We start from the raw sequence: 17,323 nt of genomic DNA, 5'->3' as shown, positions 1-17,323 counted from the left end.
TTAATTTACATAAAATGTTATTATTTTAGTGTGGTTTCAATATTATTAATATCATAATACATTTTAACATTTTGGTGCGTAATAGTGTACTATGTTTCAGTCTTGTTGACAAAGGTTTTTTATAATTTATATAGGTAATTAATATAATCTTTAATTATTGCTAATATTAGACATGATTACAAAAATAGACAACAGACTTGTTAATGTATTTATTTGCTTACAGATATATAAAATAGTTACAATATAACCTTACAATATATAATATAACAATGATGTGATTAACTGGTCCTATTATGATTATTTTATAACATTTTATATTTTCTAATTAAAATGTTTTAGTGATAGACAGTATTAGTCATTAATCATGTAGCCCCATATTTTTCATTTCAATATTTACTGTGGAAAACAAACATACAACATTTTCTTATATTATAGTATTGGTATCATCATTTTAACTAGCATATGAAAATAGATTTTAAAAATGAACAGGGTTTTCTTTTAAAATAATTTTTTTAATACAGTGGGTAAATATTGATTATTTATTGGTGTTATAAAAATGATAAATGAGATTTAAGATTGGTCGTTAAATTATCTACATTAAATAAAATATTAAATTCATTATTAAACTAACCATGATAAAATTGAAACATAAAAATACTCTATTACATAAAATTATGACTAAAATAAATAATAAGTTTAAAATAAAGTTATTATATGAAAATGTCTGGGAGGTGTGTAAACACTGAGATGAATGTTTGCCAAGTGTCGCCTATATATGGATATAACAGTTATTTTTTTTTTTCAATTTTACGCTATTTTTGCTCATAACTTAATATAGCAATACTGCTAGTAGTATAAATCAGCGTTTCCTGTTAACGATATTTTTCGGAAAAATAAATACTCATGACTGATTTTATATGCCTTGATAGTGTCGTCACGATATTTATCCGATCGTCGTTGAATATATAATAAAAATCTTTCGCACGAAAATTAAATTCCTATTACAAATATTATATATAATATAAAGGGTAGTGACTTGTGAAAGTTAATAAATACGTAAGACATTTTATGATTTAAATACCATAACAATATCACAACATGAAATTAACGTATTTTAAATAAAAATTAGTAACTAAGTTATCTACTTATAAACTATATATAGTCTATAAGTAGATATTACATGAAAAATCTATTTAAAGTATCTAACAAATAAATCTAGTAAATAGAAAAAAAACCAATATCTATTGTAGAAAATAAATCAAAACAATTTAAAATATTACATACAGACATTAACATGTTCGCAAATTGTTTGTATTTATATCTGATAAATAAAAAGTATGTTTGCCCCTAGAATTAATTAAGTTAACTTAACGTTTATTCACTCGAGAAGCTTAAGACAATCAATCATATTATGGAATAATTTAAATAACATTTTAATACAAAATGTCTGATTTATAAAGAATTTAATTTAAAAAAACAACTACCTATGCAATTTTAAACTGAATGAGAAATTTTCTCCATATATATTATTTATGAGATAAATATCTGAAAAATTATTTAGCGTATTAATTTGACCTATATTATATGAGTGCCATATTCAACTATTCAAGCATATTCCATTTGAGATTGAACTTATTTTTTTAAAACGGATTCTACGTAAACTACAACTATACACATGAGTTTTAAAAGTCCTAATCTTATAAAAAAATATTATTTCGAATGGAATCAACATAATTATTAAAATATATTTTCAAATCAAATAGAACCATATTGATGTAACTTTACATGTAAAATTTATGTTAGCTATAGAATAATCCAAAGATAGAGTTTTTTTTTTTTTTAAGGAGTGTGAGTGCATTAAATTGTACCTATAACATTTGTCAATATTTAATGACACACCATCATTATTACACCACTAGTGAAATGATTTTGATAGACTTGGAAATCAATTGAATCACCAATAGTTAAAATAAAATAAAACTTCCATTTAACAGAAAATAACTCGTCTAAATCAATTTATTTAATAAAAAAATTATAGTACTAGGTGATGAATAATCATCTGAGCCATTTTAGATATTATATCAAATATAATATAGGTACCATTAAAAACATTTTATTTTTTGTATATGTGTAAAATATGAGTACAAAACGTTTATTTTATAATTACTAATAATTAAAAAAAAATAATAATTAAAAAATTATTAATAATCAAAATAATTTGATTTTATTTGTAATATAGATAATAATATAGACTAAAACAGGTTTAGATAATAAGTTAAAAATTATTAAATGACTGGAACACGAATGTCAATCGCTTCCGAAATTAAATCTTATGCATTTACGACTTGAGAAGTAGAGCAATAATTATTTTCTAAGAAAACAACTTTTTTCAAGTACTTCATTCAACTTTCTCTTTTAGAATTTGATTTTCTCAGATATAGAAGATATTACAATAGTTTTTAAAATGTCATTACATTTTTCAATTTAATGTATTTAAATTTTAAACTATTATTTTGTGTTATTAACTGTTGATATTATTTTCCTTCTGTGATCTTTAATGTATTCATCTAAGACTATTTTGATATTCTCATTATTTAGTAGTTTGAGATTAAAAGTGTTAATGATTAAGATAAACTAGAATTAAACTAATAAACATAATCGGTGCATATGACTGTCAGGCACTCGACTTATAGTATTTAATATTTTAATATTGTGAACGAAAATAAATAATAACTGATCAAATATCAAAATAGTATTGTGTCAAATAATAATATTTTACCATATTACATTCACGCATGATTTCTGTTACACCCCGGAAACTTCTTCAGGTTGGTATTTCGGGAAGACTGCGGGACTGCTTGGAACGCTGGATAACGAGCCCATCAATGACATGCTGTCGTCCAATGGCTACTTGGAACCGGACTTGTACAAGTTCACCGAGAGCTGGTCGCTGAACGAGAACAGCTGCAGCGCATACCCGTCAGTCCAGAGGAAATCGTCGCCCAGCGCTCAAATCGTGGAGATCTGCGATAGCTATTTCAAACACAAGACCTCGTCGCTATTCACCTGTTTCTCCGTGGTACGCATAATATTATTAATTTTTCGTCGTCACTCAGTCACCTTGTCGCCATAACAATAATGTATTATATTATTGTGGACGGCACTGCCTAATACGAAAGGACTCGATGTACCCAACAAACAAGGTCCCCAACTCAATTTTTTACAACTAAAGTGATTGAAAGCCTTTGTTCGCCGCAAATAACATTAGGACTTTGATTTACAACTAGTACAAGCAGTGAGGTATTTGAACAAGGAATATTATTTTTTTTTTTTTTGGGAGATGATACGTTTATTTTTTCTTTTGATACATCCACTTCCGAATTAATTAGATAATTAGAAGCCAACAATATTAAATAATTAGGAATGTGAATATAATGATTTTGCTTATCGGTGAACTCAGCTCTGAATGAAAAAATAAGTGAAATTCAAATATTATTCAAAACAATACAATATTATTTTAAAAACAAAATGTATTTTGCATAATTTTACAATACGCGTTAGCGTATACAATTGTTCTTTTATGTTTTTAATTTGTATTGCTTATCTGGGGAAAAAAATACAGATTTATGGAATTGTCAAAATTTAATACCTATACAGCTATACATATTATAATATTTTTATATACAATGTATTATGCGTAAATTCTTTAAAAAATTATTATTTTTTATTTTTAATAACTAATAATATGATTATGGCTTGCATTTTTTGTTATAATACACATTTGCTATTGTACAATTTTAATATTTTACGCATACTATTTAATATCTTTGAACACTACTTTTGAAGCTATATAATATAATATATATAATTATAGTACATTATTTTCATGTAGTAAATTTCACATATTTTGGAAGGTTTAGTACATATATTTTATAATGTTTATTTTCCTATTTTCCTGAGCGCACGGATGCATTCGTATTTCATGGATTTTTAGTGCATTAAATTCACAGCCCTGGTAATAACGTACCGCAACGGCAGCAGCTATGCTTACCGGATTTAATAACGAGTCCCAGACGCCGCGGGTCTTAGATTAGGACGTCGGATGGAAATCACGCGCCATTTAATACTAATCTCAGTATATCGCTCTATAAAAATTTAAATCAATTTCTAAATAGGTATAGAGAAACGTGTACCAGTTAAATATAATATATACGTAGTGAAAAAAACCTATACAGTACGTGATATTATAATATACTTTCAATACTAATCATTAGGTACAGAAATAAATATATTAGAATAAAAGACAGGTTACCTATAAAATGGTGTAAGCTTATTTGGAAAAGTTACGTCTTGGGAAAATAATATTATAATATTGCTGTTATACGGACAACAATATAAAATGCTGTATAGGTATAATGCTTTGCATAGGTAGTAGGTACCCAAAGTGGGTTTAGCTACTGGTTATTAAACAGTCCTAATTCCCTAATTATTATTGCATTGTTGTATAATTCATAATATATTATAATAAGTTAAAAGACTTCTCTACAATAGGTTTTTAGAGCGATAGACAATCATTGAAACTCCAACAGTAAATACAAAATAAATATAATATATATACATACATAGCTGGGTATAATGATGTGTACCTACTCCCATAAGAATATCGAAAACGTTTTTGTTTTATTAATTTCAATCGCTTAATTCCCTTATTGTATATTATGCCGTAAATAATTGAATAAAACGTGTAGGTACATATAGCAAAATCAAATTTACTGTTTTGGAATTTTAGAATGAATATTTTTGGGTCTAAAAATGTTGGATAGTCTGCATGAGGTCTGCCTTTAATACAATATAATATCATGACAAACCTAGGCTATAATATAATTTTAAAACGGTTTTCAATCGTACCAAATATTTACGATAAGCATTAGCGTCTATATATAATATCATGTAAATTATAACATTCTCGATACATGACAATAACAGGCGATATTCCTGTAGGTCACTGCTCGAATCGAATAACCGGCCGGTATATCATATTATTATTATTACCGTAGTTGAGGCGACACGATAATGACCCTACGATAATATCTATGTATCTAATATACTTGTACGTCCAATCGTACATATTATTATATATTATGTACCTACATATATATCTAATGATTTTCCTCTGCCTACAAACGATTTGCACAATACCAGTGATAACGGCTAGTATAATTTTTGCGTTGCACTTTTCATTTGCCGCAGATAAACCCCAGTCCCTATTACGACCTGTGCCTGAAACAATTCAACAAAAACGAGACGTGCACATCGGCGACCGCCTACACCGAAATGTGCTCCATAGAAAATCTGCCAGTCCGCACACCGACAAACTGTGTCAGGTCAGTGGTCCGAAATGTATTATTATTATTATTATTATTATTATTTTTTTTTTAATCCATTGTCACACAGGCTATCATTACGGGATATTTCCGTTTAATAATAATAATAATAATATTATTATTACAACTATAGGTACTGTAGTAGTTTTATAAAATAGGTTTTTTTGTTTGAGGTGAATAATTACTTGTGATTCATCTGGAATGCTTGTCCCTATTCTTCATGGAATAATATTAATTGTTAATTTGAATTATAATTAGTGGCATTTTTAAATAAGCTCAAAGGCCATATTATTCTCAGATACGTATGCCGGGTTGTGCAAAACATTTAATGAATCAACAGTGAGCTAATGGTCTCTTAAACAAGATTTAGTGGTCCACGATTGGTCCATTAAATTGTTAGTGAACCATTAAATTTAATAAATTGTTTATGCAACCCAGCATTAGATTTTGTATTTCATTTGAGGAATTTCGAGTGGGCGTATGGCGTAACAAACGTACAATTTAGTAACTCTGAAATTATCCACTCATATTTCCATTTTGGTAACTACATCAGAATTTACGAAATATCAATCACTTAAACTTAACAATTTACAGTAAAAAAAAGTGAGTTCTCATTCGAGTATGTATCATCACAGATTGTTCCTTAAATGGTATAAAAATATCAAAATCCACATATTTGAAGAATACATTATGTATTTTAATTTTTGAGTAAGTATGATAATAAATCCCAAAACTCAGAATTTGAATACATTTATTATTTTAAGTATAAAATACTGTTAACATGTGAAACACACTTTATAGTTCGAATAAAGTGTTTATAATAACGATATTCTAGCATTTTTTACTGTAACGAATTTGTTTTTGAAAATGTTTGTTATAAAACTCATAGGCATGTGTTTTTTTAATAATATAATCAGAAGTAGAATATACTGTTCTGAAAATGTTCACCAATTTTTCGAGTGTTGAATAAATTGTCTTATAATTATTATTCTATATGACGCATGTTATACATTTTAGACGAGGGAGTGCGGGGCACCACTTGCCATTTTACTACAATGATTTTAATTTCAAATGTTAAACAGTCAATTTTAACAAATTTAAAAAAAAATCTTAATTCCTTATCCGATATGGCTGTCGTAAAAAAAAACTGAAAACATCGCTTTGGTAAAATGTTATAACAATATAAGATTTAATAATTTTTATTTTTTACATAAAATAATATGGTATATTATAGTATGTAGAATCGCTCAATTTTTTTTCGAAAAATTAACACAAAAATAGACTTTTAAAATATTGGTGTAACTACCTAATGTGAAACGAATCACTACGTATAATCCATTTTGCCCGATCCGTAATATCGCTGTAACTATATTTCACGGTGTCACCTGCATTTCGCCACAGGTGTCACGCATTAAACAACACGGAAATCACCGAAGGCGATTTCTTGAGTATCAACAGTAGCCACGTACCGTCGTCGGCCGACATCGTGTTCATCGTCGAGGCCAAGCGGTGCAACGAAAACTTTGCGGAGAAAAAGAACGTGCACACCCTGCTCACGATGATGGTCAAAGAGTTGCACGACGTTGGGATGACGAACAACAAGTGAGTATACCTACCTACATCATAAAGATCAAAGATTAAAACTCAGACACAACCGCAAACGTTTCGGTTCGACGAAAATCGCGTTTATGTTTACTGTATTTTATTCCGAGAGAGTATCGCACGATACGATGCGATCGTCTAACTGGAACTCACATTTTTAGGGCAACTTAAAATGTTAAAATAATATTCCTATTGCATTGTTTTTTTAGTTTGATAATCTTTAAAAAGATTTGAGAATGAAATATATAAGTAATAATCAACAACTGATAGGATTAGGAATGATAAGATGATACATTTATTTTGTTGCCGTTTGATTAGATTTTGCACTCTGGTAGGTACTTATATCGATCGAAACAGAAATAATAAGTTTATACAAATCGGAATTTCGATCGAGTAGTTATACTAACTTTATATATAGGGTCATAGGGATAATAATAAGTTGCTTCCCTGACACTTTATAGTGGAGACAAAGATATCGAGTTTAAGCTCTAATTTATTGTACATTCAATATTTCTATCATATTCTTTTTTCTAATCATTAGCTTAAATAATATTCAAATAATATTATTTTTCAGTGTGCGATTTATGTAGGTAATTATTAACATTGATGTTATTATACCTAGTCTATTATAAAATCAATGTCACTATAATATTGTAAGTCATTAAAATATTTATATTATGTGACCGACTGCAGCGCCGTATATATAAAAGTGGGCAAGTTAATGAAAATAATAATTTGATAAAGTATAGTTAGGTTGTTCAAAAGTTAATCATAACATTAATAGTTAGTTTTTACCAAATGATATATTTCACTTTAAAAGTTTGAAATTAATTCGGAGCAAAATACAAACTTAAATCTGTTAAAAATAAGTACCTAAATTAATTTTGTTTTTTAAATTATCACTTGAGTCACACATAATGAAAATGATTGTGCCACTTTCTAAAGTTTTAAATAACTAACTGGCATTTCGTATTAACTCATCTTTCGGTTCCTTCTTATTTAAATCTTCAATGATTTAGGTGATTATAACGTCTTTGGGTCAACTAAATTATTGAATCAACCATAACATAACAACTTATTTGTTTACATTTATTTAATACCGTTGTCTACAGCATGATTAAATAAACAAAATACTTAATTAACTTCTAATTTTACCACAATATAATTTTGTATTAACACGTTTTCATTTAATGCGCAACTACCCATTATTTTCCAAATTGATTGAAATTAGCTAAGTTATTACTATGTACAATTATTCTAGTTAGGTTACTAAGTTACTTAATTAGAGAATTAATAGAAATTCAAGTTAAGTCAAGTTAAAAAGCTTAAAACAATTTACCGTATACTTAAAGTTATAGCCATGTAGCATTGGTTTTATAATAATAGTATAATATTACTGTAGTATTAGTTATATTATAAAAACAATGGTTATATACACATTATGAAAAAAATGTATTTTTATTTCCTCTTAAAAATAAAAAACAAATTTACCTAGTGACGCCACTAATTATAAGTTTAAAGTTTTTTATAGCAGCTATAATAATTTTATCGGAGGACGGAGTGGCCGACCCGAGTTCGATACCTCGGTTGCGGGTGGCATTTTTCTTCGGGCAAGTCACGGTGTCCGGAGAACAAGTGCTGTCATCCCCCACCCGGGCATGGCAGATACCTACGGGTGCCCAAATTAAAAATTCTGCCAAAACAAACACACACGTGTAAACAAATCAACAGTACCCTCCCCTACAGTACCCTAGGCTAATGACCTAGTAGTCGAAGCCTTAACCCTAATAAAAAAAAAAAAAATTTTATTATTTTCAAAAATTATCATAGTATAATAATTAATAAGTAGGTACTTAGCACTTATAGCAGTTAGCACTACTTACATACTGACTACTAAATATTATGTCAGATCTAAATAGATTATTGTTTTATTTTATACTTGATTTAAAACCATTATTCAGGATTATTATTTATTATCCTTAGTACATACATTTTAATATCACAAAAAATACTAGTTTTAATTTCAATGTATAGATGCATAATATATAGATATATATAATATATAGATACATTCTCAACAAATTATCTGCTAGCAATTTACAGTAAAAACAATAGTAGTTGTAATTTGATAAAAAAAAAATGTGTTTGAACCGCCTCTGACACTTCTTAATGTTATAAACAATTTTAGTAGATATTTGAACATACTGTTGTATAAATATAAAACAGGTATGCCATTGAGAATAATAAAAGAATCCAAAAATCATAGATTGAATAAATGCATTATCAAAGGATAAAAGCAGCGACCCCGGACCAAGTTTCGTGAATCAACCTGTAGATAATTTCAGGTGACAGCTCTTTCTCAACTTCGCGTTGAGCAATAAATGAATACTACTACACATATTATAAATAATATAGAAGTGCATTTAAAATCAACAGTATACCCATAGGTTATCTGTGAAGATAGTCAATCATTGAATCATATACGACGATAATAATATTATCACTGCTTCGTTATTGCGTAACTATTTGATGACAACCATAAATAATCTACCCATTAAAAATATTGTACTTCAGATGTGACTGATACATTATGTATGTATTTGTAGATATGATTGGCTACTCAATAGTTTATGAATTGTACCGTTCTAATAACCTTATGAACATGATAATATTTTAAACGCCTCTTACGACAAATAATAAAAATGATTAAGTTCTCATTTAGTTTGATCGTATAATTTAGATAGGTCGTTATAGATACCTACATTGTCGTGCAAAGTAATTTTATATTGGCTATACACTAGGTACATTAATGCGTTTATGCGTAAATGGGTATTAATAATGGAGTAGGTATTGATTTTGAATATTATAGGTAGGTATTTAATTTAATACTGTACTCATGGATTTTTTATAAATATTTTATCACCTTAACTTTCGTAAATATTTATTTTAAATAGGCTATTGTCTCGTAAAACGTGAACCACGCAGCATAAGTGACGTCAAGGTTAAGCCTGTAGAGCTCATCATAAAAATCTTCATGTCGATACATTCTGATAAAGTTTTAACGTTAAAATAAAGAAAAGTGTTATTTTAATATTACATAATATGGAATAGTATAGGTAGTATAAATTGGTAGTAGGTATAAAATTAAAGTTAAAAAATTACAAATTCGCGCACCATACAACGATATATTATAATAACTACTACCTTATATATTATTACGAACCTATATTATATAACATTTTAAGGTTAATGTGGAATACCGGGAAATGTACACACTGCAGGGTCCTTTGGTCCTGCCCGGGTAATTTGAATACAAACAAATTATTTTTTTGTACAATATTTTCTATTCAATTTATAATACCGATATACCTACCTAATATTGCTATATGATTTTATTATCATCTATTTATTATATTCTGAATATTTTAAAACAATTATAGTAATTATATTAATTATATAATATTATGTACTTAATATTTATGGCACAATACCATAAGAAATAAATAAATAAGTTTGTAAGAAAATACTCAACTAGTTCATAGTAAAACTTTAATAATATTAACTTTCAATTCAACAATTAAACATTTTACAAAATTACAAAAAGTCGTGTGTGTCACTGTCACATTCACATACATAACCTAACAACATAATAATAATAATAATAATAATAATAATGATACTATCACAGCTCGGCCGTCCTGACCTATACCAGTCCTTGGGATTAATACATAGGTAAATAAAAATGTATTGATATATAACATAACTAGTAATAACTTAATACATCAAGAATCAAATACAAATTACAGAATATAATATAATAACACCCTACAGATAGTAACATAATACATTTAAATACGAAATAGAATATAATAATACATTACCATTTGTATAATAACATAATACATTTAAATAATTATTCATTTATCCTTCTAACCCAATGTCTCATATTATCAAAACTAATCACCCCCTCATAAGGTACTTGAGTTTGTTGAAACCCCTCAATGTCCTTGACTATAAAACTATCATTTGGTAGAAATTTATGTATCACGTAAAAGCCTTTAAACTTTAGTATTCATTTTTTATTTATACCCATACTAACATCTATGTTCTTAATCATAACAAAGTCTCCTTTTTTATACAAAGTAGGTTTTTTATGTTTTTAATCAAAGTATTTTTTATTATACAATTGACTCTTTAATATATTATCTGCCGCTTCACTCCTTATAACATCCAAATTCATCTCCTGGTCCACCTCTAACAATAATCTTTTAAACTCATTCTCCATCGAACCACCTTGATGAACACCAAACAACAATTTAGATGGAGCTTCACCGGTAGATGTACATGACATAATAATATTTATTTATTTAAGGCTACAGCCTTTTTTGCTAGTATTGTGGTTATACACTGGTTCACTCTTTCTACATGTCCATTTGCTCGAGGTGTTGCAGTTGCCACCAGTACTAAGTCTATCTTTCTCTGGGTTAGGAATTCTTTAAATGCATTGGATGTAAAAGCTGATCCTCTGTCTGACACTACCCGTTTTGGTTTACTATAACATCTAAAGTAGTCACTCATATATTTAATTACTTCCACTGTGTTAGTTGTCCTACAAGGGTATAATCTAATAAACTTTGTAAATGCATCAATGATAACAAACAAATATTTATTTTTCTTACCCGCCTTTTCCAGTGGACCATAATGGTCAATATGAATAGTATCAAACGGTATAGGAGTCTTAGGAATAGGGTGCAACTCACCCTCCTTCTTACCATAAATTGAAGAATATGAAATACATTTCAAGCAATTTGAAATATAATTTTTACTTTTTCCCTCAAATTAGGAAACCAAAATGTTCTCAAAATCACCTCACTTGTTTTTTCGTGCACGTTGACCTCCATACTACTTGGGACATAAAATAATAGCTCACTTTTATATTTTCTATATACCAAACCATTTCTCATTTCAAAGTATTTATCTTCTGACTTACTCAACCACTCTTTTAACTTGTCAATATCTTTATCTTTAATTTGCTGAATTCACAATGTTTGTTCAAAAGTATTTTCAGTTAATATTAATATATTGGTATTCTGGCTTAACGCATCAACATGTTTCATCTTACTACCTGCACGATGTTCAATACTAAAATCATAGTTCTGGAATAATAAAACCCATCTTGCTATCCTGGAATTTAGATCTTTTTTGTTCATGGTCAACTTAAAACTCTCACAATCAGTGAACACTTTAAACTTAATCCCATTTAGGTAAACATGAAAACGTTTTACAGCATATACCAAAGCCAAATAATCCAGCTCGTAACTATGATATTTAGCTTCAACCTCCGTGGTTCGCTTGCTATAATAAAACACAGGGTGCATAAGACCATCTTTTTGTTTTTGTAACAATATTGCCCCATAACCTAAAGCACTAGCATCGCAGTGTATCTCTGTTTCAGCTTTCGGTGAATATAATGCCAGAATTGGCATTTGTACCAACTTACTTTTTAATAGTTCAAAGACCTGCAACTCTTTTTCCCCAAATTTAAACTGAGCTCCCTTTTTTAATAGCGCATACAATGGTGCTGCCAAAATAGAAAAATTTCCAATAAACCTTCTAAAATAACTTACTAGTCCTACAAAACCGTGTACATTGGCAATTGAATTAGGAATAGGAAACTGTGTCACTGCCGCCACATTAGCAGGATCAGGTCTCACTCCATCCCTATCGACTACATAACCTAAATAAATTATCTCTAACTGCAAAAAAAAACATTTATCCTCCCTCAATTCAAACAAATTGTTATTACATGCAATCAATACAGATTCTATTACCTCCAAATTTTCACCTATAGTTTCTGTGGCTATCAACAAATCATCCAAATTTACTAACAATTTCCGTCTCAATACACCGTCTCAATAATCCTCATAAATGCTGATGGACTATTACAATAACCAAACGGTAATCGCACATATTCATACTGTCCTAAAAATGTTGAAAATGACAGGTACTTGGACGATTGCTCAGACACTCTAACATGAAAATATGCATTTTTTAAATCCAACTTGGAAAAGAATAAGTTTCCCCTTAACTTGTCCAACAAATCATCTATATGAGGGATCGGATAGTGTTCCTTCACCACTCTTTTATTCAACTCTCTCAAATCAGCACACATACGATATGTCTTATCTTTCTTTTTCACCAAAACTATGGGTGAACAGAATTCGGACTTATTTTCCTTAATTATACCCTGATCTAATAAACCACAAATTATATCCTTCACTGCATCTCTTTTGGCATATAATAATCTTCTAGGTCGCTAATTAAAAGGAGTATGGTCCTTCAAGCTTATGTTAACCTCATAATCTATTTCAGGTACCTCTGGTTTTAAAGCTTTTTTGTAACAATTATTATACACCTCCATCAATTTGTGCTTATCAACAAATGGCACGTCACCCACATTTAATTCAACATCATCTCCAACCTCATACTCGATTAATCCTAAATTATCCATAAAGTCATCATCTTTACCTATTTCATGTTTTGGATTTATTGTCATCATACCAGCTTCTCCAAACGCAATATCTATTCCTTTAATAAAATCCCTACCCGACAAACACTTGGATGACATTGTAAGATTATCTACTACATAAAATACTTGTTTCTTACTTATGTTGTAATCGATTAATGACACTGTAGTACTAGCAACTGCCTCAATATTCAATTGTGACCCATTAATACCAGAAATTAAAATATCTTTCTTAAAAGGTTGTCTGTCACTAGATCCCACCATATGAGACCTAATCAAAGAAATCGGACTACCACTATTTATTACCACATTGATAATACAATCATCTTTGCACACTTGTACACTTACCCTTACATAGTACGCCGGCTCCAATAACCTAATTTCTCCTGATGATCCGGTATACTTTTGCCCGTTCTGTCCTTGAGATTCTTCCTTATCTGCATCCTTGATTTTTTTCTCCCGTTCTGGACAAGTAGACCGTTGATGCTTTGTTGAACCGCATCCATAACATGCTCCCTTTGGCCTGGTTGGAATTGAACAACTTGGTGCGATGTGGTCTCTGGACCCGCAGTTAACACATATGCGATTTGTTGCCACCCCAACCCCCTTTTGACTTACTCCACTTGCACTTTCCGCTTTTTGTTTAAGACCTTCCGTCTTCGGCATTGGCTTTTCGTTTGAAGTTGAAAAGACAAGTTTATTTTGAAATCGTCCATTTCTCTGCTCTACTATGCGTAAGTAGTCCATGATATCAAACAACAATTCATCTTCACCATCATGCTTACGACTTAACAAATGCTGGAACAATTCCTTTGACTGGACACCCTCTAAAAACTGTTCCTTTGTATTAAAGAAATCGAGCTCTAGATCTCGACACAACCGAATTTTCTCGTGGTAGTAATCCAAAATACTTTCATTCCTACCCTGTACACGAGCTGTCAACGCTTTCCAACGGCTGCCATATTAACGTTTCTTACAAATGTTGACTTAAACTGTCGTTCAAATTCTGCCCATGACACAAATTTTCGTCCAACCACTGTCGTGCTGGCCCATCTACATTAACTCTTGCCGCCTCCAACTTGAGGACGTCAGACCAACGATGTAATTCTGCAACACCACACAGCGTATTTAAGCAGTCAGCCGCCTCATGTGGTTTACACTTTCCGTTGAACGTTGTTAACGTTTTAGATAAATCGGGTTGAACCTACACCTCCGCCGATTGGTTACCCTTCAGTACCAACTTGCTCATCAGCAATTCATTCTGCTTGAACAATGTTTGTACCAAAAGCGCATTCGGGTCTTCCTTACCGATGCATTGTCCTGGCCGAGGACCACTTTCTTAATTTCCTGTTCCGTATATTCAGTCTTATTGTTGCCCTTTCCATCCAAATCAATCGAGTTAACCATCATCAATATGTGTTCAATCCCACTTCTGATGTAAAAAACAGTAATAGACATTACAAAAAGTCGTGTGTATCACCGTCAAATTCACATACATAACCTAACAACATAATAATAATAATAATAATAATAATAATAATAATTATGATAATGATACTATCACAAGTTATTATAATATTAAGAATATTTAAAATTGTGTTATCACCTATTTATTTGTACGTGATTAATAGCATTTAGAATTACAAAGTTTGTCTGCTTTTGTACACTTGCATTTACTTATTTTGCGAAGCTGCGACAAGTACATCGATCATCGATCAATATTTTAGATATAGGTATATTTACTATCATTATTTTTATGATTTTAAATTATTCATAAAATTATTAAATTTTACAAAGTGAATTACCTTCCATTGTTTTTAAATATTCAGAATATGTAATAAATATAATTAAAATTAATATAAAATAAATAAATTTGTACGTTTTTTCCACCAATATTATATAATTATTATTTATTAGTAATAGTGGATAGAAACAAATTCTGCACAAAAAATAATTTGTTTGTATTCGAGGCACAAACTTCCTGGGCAAGACCAAAAACAGGGTAGTGTGTACATTGGTCGGTATTCCACATTGCCCGAAACAATTTCCAACAAGCATCGAATATAAGTATCCAATCTGACTGCAAACTAATAATACCATCAGTTTTGAATATACCATACAAATAAACAATATTATATAAATATTGTTTTGTTTAAAATACAAACATTTGTATATATATATTATACAATTTATTTGCGATTTCAGATTTTCAGCTGTTTTCTTTGGTGGCAGCGGTTTATTCGACGAGCCTCACAGCGTTGTTATAAACGGTCAAGTGTTCGCAAGCCCAACCCTATTCTTACAGTTCTTGAGCAACATACAAATCGGTAACTATATAATTAATATTATAATTTTGTGTGACTATAAAACTAATATTTGATAAACCCGAGGCAGAAACTGCATAAGTGTGGCGTTATATTGTATAATTGTCGCACAATGTATTCAATTTAAAATTAGAAAACGTTTATTATTAAATTGATTTTTTACAGGTAACGGAAATTCAGACATATTCAACGCCATTCGGTTCGCGTCAAAATTACGTTTCAGGACGGCACATTCGATAATATTTATACTGTTTCCGTGCACCGACTGCGATCCGTCGAATATGATGGTAACCCGATTCTTATAACTACATTAATTTATCACAAGTCTCTACAAGTAGAGCACGCATAATATGATAATACCTGGCGTTTTACAGCAATAAAATTTGTATTATTCTAGTTGGACTATTCCGTTATCAACCACATAATTACGGAGAAAAGTATAAAGTTACACGTTTTAATGGACAAGCCATTCATTCTTGATAAGTCACGAGCAGGGAGCTCGTTATTCGGTTAGTGCGCACAATTTTTTATTATTTTGTTATGTCTTATTTATATTATAATATATTCACATGCACACGGAGTCTCCCCCAATACCGTGGATCATTGTTCGGTAAAATAAGTCTACACCTATTATATACATATACTGTTCAAACGCTCTCTGTGGAGCGCTGTTCAATATCGCGTTTCCATTTATTTATAATTGTGATCGGTCGTATAATGGTATATCCGTATATAGCTGAGTAGGTACCTATATATTATATATTATAAAGTATCTATACGTGGCTACGTGTATGGATGAATGTAAGTACCCATGGTACTACTGCAGACTAAACAACAAAATATGTAGGTAGATAAATGTTCAACACGCGGAACAAACCGACTGTTGTTATAAACTGTGTAATATTGATATATTACCTATACGGATATACTATATAAGCCTCGACCGTCGCGTCATGCTGTAAGACGGTACTCATTGTATCATATTATTATTACTAGGGTTCGGATTTGAAGGCAATATAATCAATAAAAAAAGCATTTAAAATGTAAAAAAAGGCATTTAATTTATATAAAAAGGCAATTTATAAATATACTACAAAATAATATAGTGAACATTTTTTAAACACTTTCAAATGCACACAAGTTTAAGTTTATGCTATTTTGTATAAATAGATTACCTTTTTCTTTAACCAGGTTTGTCCTAAGAATTAGTTAAAATCAATTTTAAAAATTAACTTACTTGAGTTATACCAGTTAATTTAATGCAAAATAAACTAGTTGGTATTAAAAAAAAAAATGACTACTATGTATTTTGACAAGCTGTCTTCAGAAAAACGGTTACGGTTCGGGCTCAAAATATTTTTATAAATGGAAAAGGATTTTTCTACGTCCACCGAAGTTATCGGGGCGTATTTCATACATAAATAATTATCTAAATTAAGATTGCTACTTGATACGCATTACGAACATATCTTAATCTTTAAATAGGT

The 17,323-nt window shown here is 29.7% G+C and overlaps 1 protein-coding gene across 1 annotated transcript in view; it reads left to right on the top strand.

Moving 5' to 3' along the window:
* Positions 1-17,323, top strand: part of LOC132934536 (uncharacterized) — a 118,910-nt gene that overhangs the window by 81,929 nt on the left and 19,658 nt on the right. Inside the window, exons 67-72 of the mRNA XM_061000851.1 lie at positions 2,829-3,079; positions 5,251-5,384; positions 6,786-6,986; positions 15,718-15,839; positions 16,002-16,123; positions 16,234-16,345. Coding sequence (XP_060856834.1) covers positions 2,829-3,079; positions 5,251-5,384; positions 6,786-6,986; positions 15,718-15,839; positions 16,002-16,123; positions 16,234-16,345 — 942 coding nt within the window. The remainder of the gene's footprint in view (positions 1-2,828; positions 3,080-5,250; positions 5,385-6,785; positions 6,987-15,717; positions 15,840-16,001; positions 16,124-16,233; positions 16,346-17,323) is intronic.

Source organism: Metopolophium dirhodum, chromosome 1 (genome assembly GCF_019925205.1).
Source record: "Metopolophium dirhodum isolate CAU chromosome 1, ASM1992520v1, whole genome shotgun sequence".
In the NCBI taxonomy this organism is placed as follows: Eukaryota; Metazoa; Arthropoda; class Insecta; order Hemiptera; family Aphididae; genus Metopolophium; species Metopolophium dirhodum.
The sequence above is the reverse complement of the archived record's forward strand: the minus strand, read 5'-3'. Positions and strand labels throughout refer to the sequence as shown.